Genomic DNA, 16,902 nt, shown 5'->3' on the forward strand with positions numbered 1-16,902 from the left:
TTCTGGTGGCCCTAGCTTAGAGCAAGCTTAGGGACCCATTGAGCATCTCACTGCAACTCCCTCTTGGAAGAGGGGCGGGGTGGAGTGGCCAGAAGACAGCCTTAAATTGACGACAAGGGGACAGGGGATCAGGCTCCTCAGCTCTTCAGTGGCTCAATCTCAGCCACCTAGGCAAGGGTAGCTAGTACCCCAAAGAATGGGGGAGCTGTGGTTAATCCCGGGGGGCACCTCTGCTTCTGTTCCTTTAAGGAGCCGCTGTTTAGCATTCCTGCTGCTGCCGCTGCCGCTGCCTGACTCTGCGCGCTGATTGGCTGGAATCAATTGAGAAGGGAGCCAGGGAGAGATGCTCTTGACTCCACTCAGATCCATCCTGGGGACCTGAGCAGAAGAGGTTCTCGCCGCACCTAGCCTTCGCCTGGGCTCCCGCTTCTTCTTTGCCGCTGGGCCTTGGCCCAGGAGCCACAACGGGCGACACGGAGCCGCCAGTGCTGGAGGGGGAGCCTTGGGTGCGGGGCAGCGTGGGGGCAGAGGCCCCGGGACGCCCGCCCGGCCCCAGGCCCCGCTCCGCCCGGGCGCCCCCACGGGTGCCCCCCCCTTCCTGGTCTGAGCAGTGCGAGTGTGCTCGGGAGCCCAGCGGTGGCAGCGGCGTGGAAACTGGAGTGGGCTGGGGGGTCCGAGCCACGGGGGGCAGTGCCATGCACAAGCACCAGCACTGCTGTAAGTGCCCTGAGTGCTATGAGGTGACCCGCCTGGCCGCCCTGCGGCGTCTTGAACCTCCTGGTTATGGGGACTGGCAGGTGCCAGACCCCTATGGGCCAAGTGGGGGCAACGGGGCCAGCTCCAGTTATGGAGGCTACAGCTCGCAGACCCTGCCTTCACAGGCAGGGGCTACCCCCACCCCTCGCACCAAGGCCAAGCTCATCCCCACAGGCCGAGATGTGGGGCCAGTGCCCCCTAAGCCAGTCCCCGGCAAGAGCACCCCTAAACTCAACGGCAGTGGCCCCAGCTGGTGGCCTGAGTGCACCTGTACCAACCGAGATTGGTATGAGCAGGTAAGGATCATCGGATGGGCGGGTGGCGGGGGTGGGGGCTGGTGGGACAGCCCAAAAGGACTAGGGATTGGGGTCTAGGAAGTCTGGGGTACAGTAGGGGTTGCTGGGGCTCCAAGTCTGTGGACCCTGAGCCTTAACACTGCCGTAGACCAAAGAGATACTGTTGCAAATATATGCTTCAGTGTGTGCCTGTTTAGAGGGTCTCCATTTGAAGGGGATTGGGAGGAGCTGTTTGTATCAGGGGGTGATGGTATGGCGGAGGGGCACATTTTCTAGTGTGGGGGATTCGGGTTTGTCTCAGTGCGGCGAGGGGGGAGGTTGGCAGTGTCTCTGTGTCTGGCAGGGGGCGGGAGGTTCTGCGGGGGTTGTATGTGGTGTGTGTCTCCACAAGAGGGGAGGAGGGGGCATGGTGTTCTGCGTAGGGGGGGACATATGTGTTTGTATGTATGTTGGGGTGTGTGGAGAAAGCAATGGAGCTTGTGTAAATGTATGTAGCGGAACCCATGTGCAGGGCTGGCTGAGCTTCATCTCCCAATACCTTGAGTCCCTCTCCGTCGCAGTCCCTTTGTGTGAGAACGTGCACATGGATGTGTGAGGACGGCTCTCTGAATGTGGGGATGGCTCTGGAGATGAAGCTGCAGGAGTAGCTGTGTTTGCCCGTGTGTCTCCATGTATATGTGTGTGAGCATGTGGTTTCAAGAGTGTACACGTGTGTGTGCCCGCGCACGCGCGCGTTAGTGTGTGTGTGTGTGTGTGTGTGTGTGTGTGTTGTCCCTGGTGAGATGCGCTTGACAGGAAAAAGAGGGGAGGGGGAGGAGGCGAGACACGTCCCAAGCAAGGCTGAGAAGCTTCTGAGAAGGACAGACTCTTTTGTCCAAGCTGCTCTGAAGTGTGTGCTGCGGGGGGGGGGGGAGGGGGGTGCGGGGTGTTCAACAAGCCTCCTTGCTCCAAAGCAGGCATATTGCCTGGAATCGGGCAAAGGGTAACTGCCCTAGCGTAGGGTCTGCCCCGAGTGGGGCATGGCCCTTGTAGGTACCCACAGATGTGGGAGAACTTAGCTCCCCAGCTCTGATTTGGCACAGCTTGGGAGCCCCTGGGTGCTGGGCACAACTCCGGCTTCCACTCCCAGCCTGAACTGCCAGCTTAGAAAATGGAAGGAGCATCTGTGGGAGAAGCAGCAAAATGGAGGCTGGGCCGGCAGAGCCAGGTCTCTGGCATGCATGGCGGAGGGCCTGTCTAGTTCTTCAGTTCTGTAGCCCCCAGGGTGAAGGGAGAGGAGGCTTTGCTATTAATGGCAGGTGCTGACTGCCCCAAGCTGGTGATCACTCTGACCATCCCTGTCCTCTGAGGATAGGATGTGCTTTCACCTAGAAGCAAAAGAGGGGGCTTCTTGGAGACAGGAATCCTATGTACCGTCGGTCTCTCTGCCTACACCTCTTCCTGTGTCCCTAGCCTTGGTTTCTTGCCCTCTCCAGTGAGTCCCCCTCTTCTTTGCCCCTCCCTTACAAACACATGCTCATGTTTGGCCTGCCCAGTGGGAAACAGTTGCCAATTCCAGGGCTGGGCGCGTTGGGTACCGTTTCTTTACCAGGACTGATCTTTGGATGGTTCCTGACCCTATGGACAAGGTCTCTGAGTGGGAGTGGGACCAGGACTAGAGGGTGGACTACTGGGAGCTGAGACCTCCAGGTTCCACCCAAACTGGGCTTGAGGCATGTCTTGTCACATGTGGGCACACATGGTGCACCAGGAGCACGAAAGAGCTGCATGGGTTTTCTTTTGCTCTGTATCTATTGCGTTGCACTTCAGTGATCTGTGTTGGGTCTTTTGGGGGGGCGGTCTCTGAAGAGCCAGAGGTTTTTCTTCATGGGACCAGTGTGGAGCTGCAGCTGGAATCCTACCACTGACTCCTTAAGACTACAGAACATGAAACCAGTAGTGCAAAGGATAAAAGTGAGAAGTGGGAAACAGAGCAGGATCTGAGACGAGTCTGGCTTTCCAGCTGTTCTCTTCTGGGGCCAAAACTTAAGAAAGGTCCAACATGGCCATAGAAATTTGGATCAGTTCTGGGACACATGAGGAGAGAGACAAGGGTGTTCCTTCAGTCTTGAATATGAATGTGGGAATGAAGAAGCAGGTGTACTTGTCTGTGCAGAATCAGATTTCCATTTGAAACATGGCCACAAGTATGTCCTGTCCGGAAGGCTACATCTATGTGTTGCTGAAAACCATCTATGCTTTTGAACCATTCTCTTGCCTGTCTTCCCATGGCTACTGTGTGTTAAAGATCACAAATTCTGCTTCTAATGTCTATGGGTCATCAGGTTCTTCTTCATGAGGAATTTTATCTACTCCAGTCCTGTCCTACCCCTGCTTTGTCCTCAGACTCCTGGCCATTTCCCACCCTAACCCTTTCTTCTGGAACACACAAAGGGTTCAAGTCAAAAGTCCCTTGGGAGAAATGGATTAGGATTTGTACTCCTATCCATTTGAGAACTTGTATTTCTAGAACCTTTGAAGGAGGTGTAAAAATGGGGCTTCCAAGGTACCCTGATGGGAATAACATGGAGAATGGATGAATAGCCAAAATACCACTGGTCTTGAAGCATCCTATAACCCAAAGAGTACCTGGACATATTCTACACCCTAACTCTCAGTGTGCCCTTAGGCACACCTTACAACCTCTCTGGGCCTTAGTGTCCCCAGCTGTCATGTGAAAGTGATTGGATAAGATGGTGTTTGTTGTTTCCCATATCTGACACTATGGGAGTATATGATCCTGAAGTCAGGGGAACTCTGGTTCAGAAATAGAGAGGTTCCCTGGCCAGGCTTCTGGGCACTTCCTATTGATGTTGGGTGTGGTATGGTTTGCCCACCATGGTCCATCTCTGCCATCCCCCTTAGGCCAGCCCTGCACCCCTCCTAGTGAATCCCGAGGCCCTGGAGCCCAGCCTATCGGTGAGTGCACCACTGATTGGCTCAGTCTCAGACAATTGATCTGGGCTAAACAAGCAGCTGGGTTTGGACTTCTAAGGTTGGACGCAAGGGGAGGGTGTGCTCGCTTGGGTTCAGCCTGTCCCCATCTGTGGTCCAGAGATGCCCTGTGGTGTGCTTGAGATCTTTGTGGGAGTGGGGAAGGAAGCAAACTGACCAGAGGGCAGATGGCTGGGAGGGCAGGAAACACTGAAGGAAGTACTTCTGTCTTCCCTTAGGTGAATGGCAGTGATGGCATGTTCAAGTATGAGGAGATAGTACTGGAGCGGGTAAGCCTTCCAGTAAGGAGGGTGGGAAATGGGAAGCAAGGATTGCATCCAGGAGAGGGGAGGGCCCTGAGCAGCATTTCAAGACTCACTGGGAAACCTTATTGAGAGTATGGGGAAAGAGGGCCCTCAGAAGCCATATCATTGTATCTGTCAATCAACTCACAAGTACTCATTGATCTTGCTGACTGAGGCCTGGAGAATTGGAGTGGGGGTTTGGTCTACTGAGGCCTCCCCACCAAAATGGTCAACATAGGCTGAGAAACTGCTAAGTTTCTGATGAATGTGCCCCATCCTACCATGGGACCTGAGAAGCTACTCTGGGATATAGAGGGAGATGGAGTGCCAAGAACCCTTCTTTGTGCTCTCAGAATGAAATGACTGTGCCCTTCCACTCCCTTCTCAGGGCAACTCTGGCTTGGGCTTCAGTATCGCAGGTGGCATCGACAACCCTCATGTCCCTGATGACCCTGGCATCTTTATTACCAAGATCATTCCTGGTGGAGCAGCTGCCATGGATGGGAGGCTGGGGTGAGATGGCCTGGAAGCAGGGCTGTGGGTGGAAGGGACAGGATGGAGAGAGAGGACAAGGGTCAGCCTGGCAGGATGACTCTTCCATTAGATCAGAGAAGGAGAGGGAAAGGAGGAAGGGAGAGAGGGAGGATACTGGACACATGGTAGAGGGACGGCGACATAGTGTCATGCCTCTTGGGTTTTCTCCACAGGGTGAATGACTGTGTGCTACGAGTGAATGACGTGGACGTGTCGGAAGTGGTGCACAGCCGGGCCGTGGAGGCGCTCAAGGAGGCAGGCCCTGTGGTGCAGTTGGTGGTGCGGCGGCGACAACCCCCACCTGAGACTATCATGGAGGTCAACCTGCTCAAAGGGCCGAAAGGTGTGTCCCTCCTGGCTCCTATGTTCTAGCAACCCACCGCAGGCACTAGGTCATGGCTGCCCCATGGAGGAATGGAAGGGAGCGGCTTTTCTCCTAGCATGAATCCCAGCTCATAGCCTTCTTTCTTGACCTCAGGTTTTACCCCTTACTGACCTTGGGATGCCAGGCTGGTGTTTGGGATTCCTGGTGGGAAGGGAGCTTTTGGAGGAGATAGTGGGATAGCTGGGAGGGAATTGCCTTTGCAATGAATGATACATGATAACCTTTCCTTTTGGCTCTGTCCCACTTCCTGCTGGCTTCCGTCTAGGCCTGGGCTTCAGCATTGCTGGGGGCATTGGCAACCAGCATATCCCAGGAGACAACAGCATCTACATCACCAAGATCATTGAAGGTGGAGCTGCTCAGAAAGATGGACGCCTACAGATTGGGGACCGGCTGCTTGCGGTGAGACAGCCTTCATGGGGATGCCCAAACAAGGGGGGGGGCAGCTCTTGTGCCTTCTCACTACACCTAACCCTCTGTACACAATGAAGTGTTTTGGAGAATTTCAAGATTGTCATCTGATTTGTGTTTACCCAGATAATAAGACCCTAGTTATTCCCATAGTGGGACCAGCCACCTTTATATCCCTTTAACCCTACCCTACTCGGACCTGTTAGTATACTGAGAGAGCATTCCTTTTAGCTCCCTGGAGAGGTTCTCCTTTCTAAGACCCACTCCAGGGTATCTCCTCTTCTAGGTGAACAACACCAATCTGCAGGATGTGAGGCATGAGGAAGCTGTAGCTTCACTGAAGAACACATCAGATATGGTCTATCTGAAGGTAGCCAAACCGGGCAGCCTCCACCTCAACGACATGTACGCTCCCCCCGACTATGCCAGCAGTACGTACCCATTGTCCTTTGGCCCTGGTTTCAAAGGGAGGTAAGGTGTCTGTGCCCTTTGTTCAGAGAAAACAAATACAGATGATAGTGTCATAACTGAGTCCGGCTCCCAGCTCTGTGCTTGGGAGTTGGGTGCCCTTGGGCAAGTTCTTTTCACACCTTTAGTTTCCTCTTTAGCTTAAAGGAGCTAATGATATATATGCTGCCTTTCTCATTGGACTGGTGCAAGGATCAAATGAGATCATGGATGAGAAAGCCTTTGGAAAACTATTAGGCTACAGAGATGTGAGGGATTATTATTAGTCACACCTCTAGTCATGCCTTTCTTTGTAGACTGCCTTGACTTCAGCTCTTTCTAAGAGTCACAGGAGTAAGCCCAGGGTTTAGCAAAGGACTGTGGAGGAGGAACCCTGGGATGAGGGGCAGGCAGTGGATAAAGCAGAGTAAAGCACAGAGCAGTGGCCTAGGGAATCAACATCGCTTGGTTTTTGTTGTTGTTTTGTGCTTTCTGTTGTTTGTGGGTTTTTTTGCACCTAAGGTAGAATGTGTGGGAAAATCCTTGGAGGGGTTGGGGAAAATTCCATAGTAGGACATCTCTGGACCCTCTTCTCTCTTTGTTCTCCGCAGCTTTCACTGCCTTGGCTGACAACCACATAAGCCATAATTCTAGCCTGGGTTATCTCGGGGCAGTCGAGAGCAAGGTCACCTACCCTGCTCCTCCTCAGGTGCCCCCTACACGATACTCTCCTATTCCCAGGCACATGCTGGCCGAGGAAGATTTCACCAGGTAAGATCCTACCCTATCCTTTCGACCTAGAGTGGAGTAAGGATTCATTTTCTGGCCGGCTTTCTTGTAGTATGGCAAAAGGAGGATAAGGCCCTTATCATTTCCAGCTGTAAGAGCTGAAGCCCTTCTCTGTGAGGCCTTGGGACTCTAGAAGGGGGCAGAGGTGCCTGCAAGAACGAGTTCTGCCGTCAGGGGGGAGTGCCTAGCGAGTGGCCCCGATCAGAAAAAGCAGATCCGGGGAGGGGTGAAGTAGGGGGTTGAGGAGGTGGGGACAATGGGGGGTTTCCTGCCCCCTCAACAGTGTCAATCCTCTCTGCGGCAGCCGTACAATCATTGAAGAAGGTCTTTCAGCCGACTGGGTTGGAGGGACTCTAAGAGGCCGCCTGGCCAGCCCGGGACCGCGCGGGGGTGGGGGGTGGGGGAGGACTCCGCCCCGTGGTGGTAGTGGCGGGCCGGGACCGTTGAACTGGTCAGGCCGGCCTGGGTTGCAAGGGGACAGGTTTGCGGGGTGGGGCCTAGGTGGCTCCTGGGCCGGCTGCAGTGGAGACCGAAGGGTAGGCTGACCCGGGGAGAACCAGAGGAACTATGGAGAGAGCTCGCAAGTTCTCGGGCTCAAGCTTGGCCCTGGGTTTGGGCACGGCCTCGGCTTCGGCCTGGAGGAGAGCCTCGCAGAGGTGGGCCTGGCCGCTCCGCTCCCTGCGGCCCGGAGGGGATGCCAGGTAGGGAGCATCGCACCCGAGACTCCGAACTGCAAGAAAGGAAGAAGCTCGCTTGAGACCTGGGCATCCTCTGAGGAAAGATGTTTGTAACAAATGAAAATGGCAGGATGGGACAATGTGCTGGGGAGTCGGGAGACTGCATAGACACACATGTGCAGATAATTCTGCTCACCTGGTGGCTCTGACCATTTAGAGAGAGTATGGCTAGTTTTAGTAAGTTTTTTAAAAAAAATATATTTGTCTCCTCTCTTCAGTTTAGCCCCTGAGTACCATTTAGGGACCTGGGATTTTTTTCATCTCTTTCTTCTAAACCAGTGGTAGCTGTTATATTTTGGGGGGAAGGTAGAGTCATAGTTGGAGCAGTAGGTGTAATGAAAATTTGCAGCAGTAGGTGTAATGAAAGTATCTTTTTTGATGGTGAGGACCATCAGCTTAGGGTGACTGCCCTGCCTTTAATAAGTTTCTCTTTCAGCCCAGGGCTGTTCACAGAGCTTACCAGAAACTCAGGTGAAAATGAGTGAGTGTGCTGTGAAATTTGGGCTCTAGAGTTCTGGATGAGGTTTTGTTGATCTGAGAGTGCTGAGGAAGGTCCATTGGGAAATTGACTAGGAGACTTTGGGAAGAGGAACTGAAACTTGGCACTTGACATAACACAGCAAGCCAAGCAGGTTTCAAGAGACAAAGGGAAGAGCAGGGTGTCACATCTAGAAGCCCAAGTCTTTACTTCCTACAGCAAGTATGCATCTTGTGACAGACTGGTCATCACAGGGTCAACAGTTTTTGCCATCCTTTGTCCTGACTGCTCTTGTCATATCTTTGCTCCTTTCCTTTCAGAGAGCCCCGCAAGATCATCCTTCACAAAGGTTCTACAGGCCTGGGCTTCAACATTGTAGGAGGAGAAGATGGAGAAGGCATTTTTGTTTCCTTCATCCTGGCAGGAGGCCCAGCTGACCTGAGCGGGGAGTTGCGAAGGGGAGACCGAATCTTATCGGTGAGACAATGGCGAGGTGGGAGGATGGCATTATGCCAAGCTAAAAAGGAGGAGGGGAGTCCTAGTGTTTGCCAAGAAACATTTCGAGATGAGGGGAGGGCTAAGAACTGAAGAAAATGTAAATTGTCTTTATAAATATCTTTAATGAGAAAATAGGGACCAAGACCAGACTCATGCTTGAGGGAGAAAGGAATGTACCTGGATCTTAATTTTGATTGGCATTTGACTTTCACAAAAACAATTATCACACCAGAGAGATTATATCCTTTAGTCCTTATTTGGTGGGGGAACAAGGATGGAATTTTTGGGAAACAAATCCAAATAGGCTGAGAGATAGACTGTACATTCCCTTTTCTAACTGCTGTGACTAACTCTTTCTTGCCGTTGGGGTAACTCACAGCTCCTCTCTTTGGACAGGTAAATGGAGTCAACCTGAGGAATGCTACTCATGAGCAGGCAGCAGCTGCTCTCAAACGAGCTGGCCAGTCAGTCACCATTGTGGCCCAGTACAGACCTGAAGGTAAGAGAAGGGAACACAGGACGAGATGATGAATTTAAACCTACCAAAGGTAACAAAGCCATTTGACCAGGTCCGCGGTATTCTAGTGCGGTAACCTCTTATTCCCTTTTCCTTCGAGACAGTGTGGTTGCTTCGGGTAGTTTGGGAGCATCAGTCAAGGGGTGCTTAGAGCCCTGCTGATGAGGGGTGCAGTACTGCAGAAAGCCAGTAGTGGGCAGCAGCCTACGGGAAGAAGCACCGGAGATTTTAGGGCACCTGGAAAAGCCAAGGAGAAGCGGAGGGCTCAGAGGCGGTGATTGGAATTGTGTGCCTTGGAAAAGAGTAACTCTGTTAGAAGGACTTCAGAGTGTAAGAAATCCGACCTCCCAAGAGATCTCGGGTCAAATATTTGTGAATCCTATTTATTTCCCTTCATCAAAATGACTGCAAGACCCACATAGGCTTTGAAAGGTGATGCTAAATCCTTAGGATAAGGGGGTTCAGGAACAGAGTCACACCCAGATGGAAATATTTGTGTTCTCAGCTAGCAGGTCCTCAGCAGGGACTAGTGGGCGGGGCCGGTTATACAAACAAAGGTGTTTGATTGGCTGGGGCCAGTGGAGGCCCAGGTGCTGAGGTGAACCGTAGGAAGGCGCGCCCCACTCTGCGAGCCAGCTGGACAACCATTGGCGCATGGAGCGCGGCCTCCAGCCTCACGCCCCGCCCCCTGACCCAGGCGGAGGGCGACGGGCGCCCCTCCTCCCCTCGCGCCTCTGGCGTCTCCTCCTCCATCCCCTCCCCCTCCTCCCCTCCTCCCGCGCGCCCCGCTTTGTGTCCGTGGTCTCCCGCGCGGGACAGAGGGACCGGCCGGAGCCGGCGCTTTCTCGACACTAGACCTGAACTCCGACTGGGTGCCAGGTGAGGTGGGACGAACAGGGGCCAGGCCCCCTCGCAGTCCCCCTAGCCTCTCCACTCTTCTGTTCTCAGCCTCTTTTCCAACACTGCGCCCCATCTCTGCCCTCTCTCCCGAAAGCCTGAGCTGCGTACCCCGAGGCCCCTTCCCCACCTCCGGGGCTTCCTTGGCCTGCATCTGGGCCGCGAAGGGCTCTCAGTCCACCGAACGAACCCTGTCTGGCTTTCACCTCCGTGCCATCGCCTCTTTTCACCCATCAACTGCACCCCCCCCCCCTTTGCCCTAAAGCCTCAGAGCTGCCCACAGCCTCCTTCCTCCTGCGTCCCTAGCTGGCCTCAATTCCTCACAGGAATTTTCTAAATCATTTCTTTCCCCCCTGCGCATTTCTCCCCCTAACTCTTAAGAATGCCGGCAATTAGTTTAGAATTATCGTGCCCCCTGCCTTCTCAAGGCTTTCATTCTGTACCAGACATCTTTCGTCGTCCTCCTCACCCCCCCCTCTTGTAAGCCTGGCCTTTGTCCCTTAGGGCTGCAGCGCTTGGGTTCCTTGGACACCCAGGCCCTGCAGGCCTGTAAACCATATGTGAAGGAAGGTACCTGGTCCTGGCAGGTGCTCCAGTTTTGCGAGAAGAACGGGAGAAGCCAGGATCCCTGTGACAAAGCTAGGAAGACTCAAAAGCGACCACCTTTGTCCTTGCTGCCCCTCCCCCACGCTAGTTCAGTGCCTGCTGAGCCCTCAAGAGAGAGGGCGGCCGTGTCACCCTTTCTACCAGACTTGGTGGGAGACAGTAGTGTTGGGAGGTAACTAATAGGCGATCTCGTTGGTCTAAGATAATATGAAAGAGAGATGTAAATTGACACTTCGACTCATTCCTCTCCATGTTTGGCGTTCGACTTCCTGACAGGGAATGCACCTTAGGGATATTGTTTTTTATGAATTAGGCTTGTGATATTTGCTTCTCAGGAGAGAATTCGCCATTGGATTTTTCTTAGCAACTGATATTATTTTTTTGCACTCAGTTCAAGAGTAGGTTCTGCAAAGGAAATGGCTTCTCATTGCCTGCCGTCCTCCTCACATCTCTCTCTCTCTCTCTCTCTCTCTCTCTCTCTCTCTCTCTCTCTCTCTCTCTCTCTCTCTCTCTCTCTCTCTCTCTCTCTCTCTCTCTCTCTCTCTCTCTCTCTCTCTCTCTCTCTCTCTCTCTCTCTCTCTGTGTGTGTGTGTGTGTGCGCGCGCGAAGAAAAGACGATGTTTCGGTTTTTCTCTTGATGCTGGGCACATGGAAACAATACTGTGAATTTGTCTGGTGGTGGTATGCTGGAAACTGGTGACTAAATATTTCTATGACTTTTGTTTAGGGAATGCAACTGGTCTGCATAAAAAGCTGTAAGTGGCTACAGTGGTTGCTGCACTGCCTGCTGCTTTCTCGGTGTAGTTTTGAGTTTCTGATGCCGACTGCAGCGCTGTCTGTGTCAGGTCTTTCTACCACTTGCTACACAAGGCCTTCCTTTCAGGAATTGGTTGAAGGACTGCTAAGCAGTGTCTCCCAGGCTTATTTTTTCTTTGATTTGCTCAATCCAATAGAGCACTAATACGCAACGTTTTCTCTTTATTTAAAAATGTGTTGTTAGGTCTAGATAGACCATCAGACATTCTGCACTGAATCCATACTTTCCTTAGATTCAATCCTTGTATTTAATAGTAAGGATTCTATGTTGCTAATTTTAAAAATACATTAAATATGGTTCTTTGGAGGATTGCATCGTGGTGGCTGTTTGCAAGGCGAATAATGCAAATATGTGTATGTTTCTGTTGGCAAAAGTGGCAGAGACTTTGCATGCTGTTGGCTAAGCAACTGTTCATTTGGATGTCTCACGTAGAATGTGAGCACTGGAAGGGGTCAGATCACAGTCTGCACCCCTACTGTGCAGCCTGGAACAACCACAGGAGAGCTAGAAGGCAACTGACTTGAGGTCACCCAGGGTGAGCTGCTGAGGGTCAGCAAACCATTTAATTTTGAGATCCACCAGGGAGCACGTACAGTGTTTGCAACAACTGAGACCTATGACTAGTTCAGAGTGGAGCACTGCCGGGAAGCGGATTGGAGGAATAACAGGGGACTAGGGAAGGAGTGAGGGAAAGAAAGATGCAAATGGAAGGGGACTATGCAGAAGCACCATTCCAGTGCAGCCTTTGACTACATCATATTTAGCACAGGAGCTTAAAATAGCTTTGACTAATTGGAACAGTCAGGATAAGAACTTTTATCCTGCCTTTTACAGTGTTTTAAATGAGATATAAGTCATAATAGCATTCATTTCCCACATATAGGTCTATAGATCAGTGACAGAGTTGTGCCTGTGTTGCTGCAGATCACAACATTTTTATGATCCCCTTTCCTTTTTATACATAAAGAGGGACAGGCATTGGGAATGTGATAGGCAGTTGCTTCCTAATAATATATGTACCTTGAACATGCAGGGGACTGGATGGCATCTTTTAAATGCTCATACACTAAGGCTTTTTTTGTATATGTGTTTGCTTAGTGTGGATTAATGAGGTATGAGAACTGGGTCTTTCTGTTTGAGCTTTATGTTGTGTCTAGCCTGGGTGTTTTCCTGATAAAGTTTTGGAAATATTAAAAAGGAATAGAACTACATGGCAAGATACCACAGTGAAAGATGTTTCATAGTTTTGCTTCTGATTGCTCCAAACTGTAGTGAATACCACAATCCTACCTATTAGCTAAAAATGTCAACATGGGAAATTTAAACAACTGCCACTTGGCAGGGGCTTTCTTCCAAACTCTTTTAAAATAGATAATATGTTTCATTGACTTATGGAATTGCAGCACCAAGGTGCCGGTGGGTTTGACATTATAACATTTAGAGATTGCCTACACTTTCCCCCTAGTTATTCTGTTTAAGCCTTTGCTTAAACTGAGCTACTGTTTTCTGGAAAGACCTTTTGTTTTTAGAGTAGAAACCTGATGTCCAAATCAAGAAGTGAGCCAGAAATTGATCACTTAAAGTAGCCCAACAGGGGACTGATCCTTTGTGAACAGCTTTTTTCCTATTAGAATGTAAATCCACACAGGGTAAGAGTATGCTAGTGAGAGAATGACTTTTTCCATTTTAAGGTGCTTAATGGGCTCACCACAAAAACCCTTCCACTTAAGGCCTGGAAGAGCTAAGGGTCAGGGCTGATAACAACTCAAACATTTCAAAGGGTTATTTTTCTTACATTTTCCCAAATTTGGGAATGAAGGATGTAAACATTGCTGCTCTATCAGTATGATCTCTTATGAGAGCAGAGATAGAACTACATCAAGGCAAAGAAAGTTTTGAAACTCCTACTGCATTCCTAAAGCAAGGCTAATGCAAGGACAAAGATAGATCCTCAGTAGTGAAAAGGTGGGAAGGATCCAAATGTCCATGAGCCAAGAATGGGTAAACAAAATGAACTCTCAACATAGACTGGATTTTTATTCCAACATGAAACAGAATAAAGAACTGATTCTCACAAAATAGATGAACCTTGAAAACATTAAGTAAAAGAAGCCAGGTAAACCTTTAATCCCTCCAGCACTTGGGAGGAAGAGGTAGCCAGGTATATATGAGTCCTAGGCCAGCGTGGTCTACATAGTGAGTTCCAGACCTGCCAGGGCTACATAGTGAGACCCTGTCTCAAAAAACAAAAACAAAAACAAAACCAAGCACTAGAGGCCACATATTGCATGATTTTATTTACATAAATTGGCCGTAAGAGGCAAATTAATTAGCAGAAGCAAAAGACCTAAGGCTGTGGTGAGGGGAGGATTGGGTGATTTTCTCTATCCCTCTCCTTGTAATACACAGAAAGGGACACACTTTGGGGAAGGTGATAGTTTTAAGATACTTGCTTCCCAGTGTATCTCTCTTGCACAAGTAGGGGTTGGATGCCATCTGATCTGTGGGCTTGACACATAGGTTGCTAAATTGCTTTATTACGTATCACTATGATACCTTTTGTTTGTTTTGTTTTTTGAGACAGGGTTTCTCTGTGTAGCCCTGACTGTCCTGGAACTTGCTCTGTAGACCAGGCAGAGATCCTCCTGCCTCTGCTCCCAGTTCCGGGATTAAAGGTGTACACCACTATCACCAGACTGTACTTTTGTTTTTTGAGATACCATTTCATTATGTAGCTTTGGCTGCTTTGGAACTTGCTATGTAGATCAGGCTAGTGTCCAACTTCACAGAGATCTGCATGCATTGGCCTCTGCCTCCCCAAATGCTGGTGGAATTAAAGGTGTGTACTACTACACCCAGTTTATCTCAACTTTTCAGTCCAGGTGATCATACAATCCTGTTGCAAAGGAAGTAGTAGTGGGCAAAGGATTTTTGGGAGTATGTGGGAGAAGCAAGGTGAGTTTCCCACAGAGAGTGATTTTGTTGGGAGGAGGGCATTGTGGGAGGTGCCAAGAGGTAGAAGTTACGTTGTTCAGTTTAATTGCAAATGTGTACAGCTTTAAGAATATTAATGGCATAAGTAGGCATGTCTCATTTCTTAAACTGAAAAGGGAGTTGTAGCTGTCATTTCTTTTGCATGCTGGGGATGATATCCAGGGCCTTATGTGTGTTAAGCAGGGGCTGTGCCACTGAGGGACATCCCAGCCCTGTCATTCATTCTTTATGATCTTAACAATTAATTCAAAGCTACACATAAATGGAGTTTAACAGCTTAACCATCACCCCCAACCTTCTTATCTCAGCCCCAGGGCAAGCGCACATCTCCTTTCTGATGCTTGTGGGGTTACTGTTTTTTTTTTCCGGAGTTTTCAAGTAAGTGAAATTATATGGCATGTAGCCTTTTGAGTCTGGTTCCCTTTCACTTAGCACAAGATCAAGGTTAATTTATGTTGTAACATGTGTCAGTACTTCATTTCCTTTTATGGATAAATAATGTCCCATTGTGAGTGAGTGTGTGCGTGTGTGTTTTGTTGGTGAGTTGTTTCCACTTTGGAATGATTTTAAATAATGCTTTATGAGCGTCAGTATTTAAATCTTTCAGTGGATATAAGCATACATATTTCTTGGATATATTCTCTGGATGGAATCATGTTAGCACTCCATGTTTACCCAGGCTGCTTTCCATTTGTCCAGGCCCGCACCATTTCTACATCCTCCCCAACACTTGTATCGGTGCTTTTGGTTGTCACCATCCTGCTAGGTGTGAAGTGGTATCTCATTGTGATTTTGATTTGCATTCCCCGATAGTAATGTTGAGCATATTTCACAGGCTTATCGTTTGCTGTTCAGTTTTGCTCTGACTTGATTCTCATCCTGCTTGTAAATTAACTTGAGAATAAATAAAAGGGCTAGGCATGCTATTGGTCCAGTGATTAGAAGGAACCTAAGGATAACTAGCTCTCATTCTTATCACCTGAGTGTGCTAGAGGGGTTTAAGGCCTGAGTAAAGGTCCTGTTAAAAATGATAGGGTCCACCTTTTTTGGAACCAGGTAATTGGGATATAATTCACATGCCATAATACGAGCATTCCACTTAAAATCTACATTTCAGCTGTTTTTTTTTACAATTTTCAGCATTTTAATCAGTTTTAGAATATTTTCTTCATTCCCAGAAGCCTTGACCCATTAGCAGTCACTCCTTGTTTCCCCTTAGCTCTTTCCTCCTGACAGCTCTAGGCACCTTCTAATCCTTTGTTGGTAGTTCATGTAAACCTGGCACTATGTGGCCTTTTGTGCCCAGCTTCTGTTAGTGTAAGGTTTTCAAGGTTCAGCCATGTTGTGACATGTGTCCATTCTTCACTGTTTCCTGGTGGAATAATAGTCCAGTCTGTGGCTAGAACACATTTTATTTATCCGTTCTTGGGTTGATGGGCATTTGTGCTCTTTTCACTTTTTCACTCTTGTGAATACTGCTGTTACAAACATTCCTGAAGAGGTTTTTGTATGAACAGATGTTTTCAGCTTTCTTGGATTTAATCTACGACTGAAGGGTCATAAGGTGACTGAACATTCGGAGGAACTGCCAGACTTTTTCACAAAGTGATCACACCCTTTCAGGTCCACCCAGTTTTGGAAACTTAGAAGAGAAGGTGAAGCTTTCCTTACGGTTTTGTCCCCTGGCTATGCATGTGTGTTTGTGATGGGCTTTTCCGTATTCTGTGTTTCTGTAGCCCAAGGACATGGTAGGTTTGGCACAGCATTTTGAACCTAGCTAGGCAGGTGCTTTCTTGTCCTTGCTAGGTGGTGTGAGTCAGAATTCTAGGAGCTTTGCTGTTTGTAAAATATCAGATCTTCCTGCTGGGTGGAATGATTACCATAATATGTAGTAATGAAAATGGGTTATTTCTTAATGTAATTATTAAGTTTGAGGGTTTTTTAATTCATTGTGTTATGTGTTGAAATCTTGACCCTGATATTGACACTGTTGTTAAAAATACTTTAGAATTATATTCCACAATAGGGCAAATGTTCTGCTGCTTTAAACAGAGGAATAGGAATAGAATAATTTGGGACTACCACTGTCAGTGAAGTTAAAACTGCTGCCTTTGCTAACCTTGTGTAAAAATACATGCACACACATACACACACACATACACATATCTATTAGCACAATATATACACACTAGACTCATATACATATATGATACAGAGATGACATATCAGAGAAGCCAAGCTCCTGAGAGCAACTTCTGAGTTTATCTCTAAATGGATATATGATTTTGACTCTTAGACTCACTTTTCTAATGTATAAAAAGAGGAGATTATACAAAATGTTTGGTTACATGTTTTCTAGCTAAAACTCTGTGTTTTAAAAAGTCGAAATGAGTTTTGAATTCAATTTATGAATTCTTGTTTGTACCTATCCACTTAATAAATCAAACAGTCTTGAACTAATA

General features: G+C 49.0%; 1 protein-coding gene across 8 annotated transcripts in view; it reads left to right on the top strand.

The window, feature by feature from the left end:
• The first annotated feature begins 306 nt into the window (after positions 1 to 306).
• The window catches only part of Dlg3 (discs large MAGUK scaffold protein 3), a 54,602-nt gene continuing 38,006 nt past the window's right edge, over positions 307 to 16,902 (top strand). For 2 of the 8 annotated variants that reach the window (XM_005081171.4, XM_005081172.4), the window contains exons 1-10: positions 318 to 1,052; positions 3,957 to 4,010; positions 4,265 to 4,315; positions 4,719 to 4,843; positions 5,038 to 5,207; positions 5,515 to 5,651; positions 5,947 to 6,091; positions 6,719 to 6,878; positions 8,432 to 8,588; positions 9,006 to 9,108. In XM_005081171.4, the coding sequence (XP_005081228.1) occupies positions 696 to 1,052; positions 3,957 to 4,010; positions 4,265 to 4,315; positions 4,719 to 4,843; positions 5,038 to 5,207; positions 5,515 to 5,651; positions 5,947 to 6,091; positions 6,719 to 6,878; positions 8,432 to 8,588; positions 9,006 to 9,108 (1,459 nt within the window). In that variant the 5' untranslated portion in view covers positions 318 to 695. Of the gene's footprint in view, positions 1,053 to 3,956; positions 4,011 to 4,264; positions 4,316 to 4,718; positions 4,844 to 5,037; positions 5,208 to 5,514; positions 5,652 to 5,946; positions 6,092 to 6,718; positions 6,879 to 7,345; positions 7,598 to 8,431; positions 8,589 to 9,005; positions 9,109 to 9,864; positions 10,006 to 16,902 lie in introns of those variants that run through there. The other 6 variants (XM_013121349.3, XM_005081173.4, XM_013121348.3 and 3 more) reach the window with 5 other exon arrangements.

Source organism: Mesocricetus auratus, unplaced genomic scaffold (assembly GCF_017639785.1).
Source record: "Mesocricetus auratus isolate SY011 unplaced genomic scaffold, BCM_Maur_2.0 Super-Scaffold_100003, whole genome shotgun sequence".
Taxonomy (NCBI): Eukaryota; Metazoa; Chordata; class Mammalia; order Rodentia; family Cricetidae; genus Mesocricetus; species Mesocricetus auratus.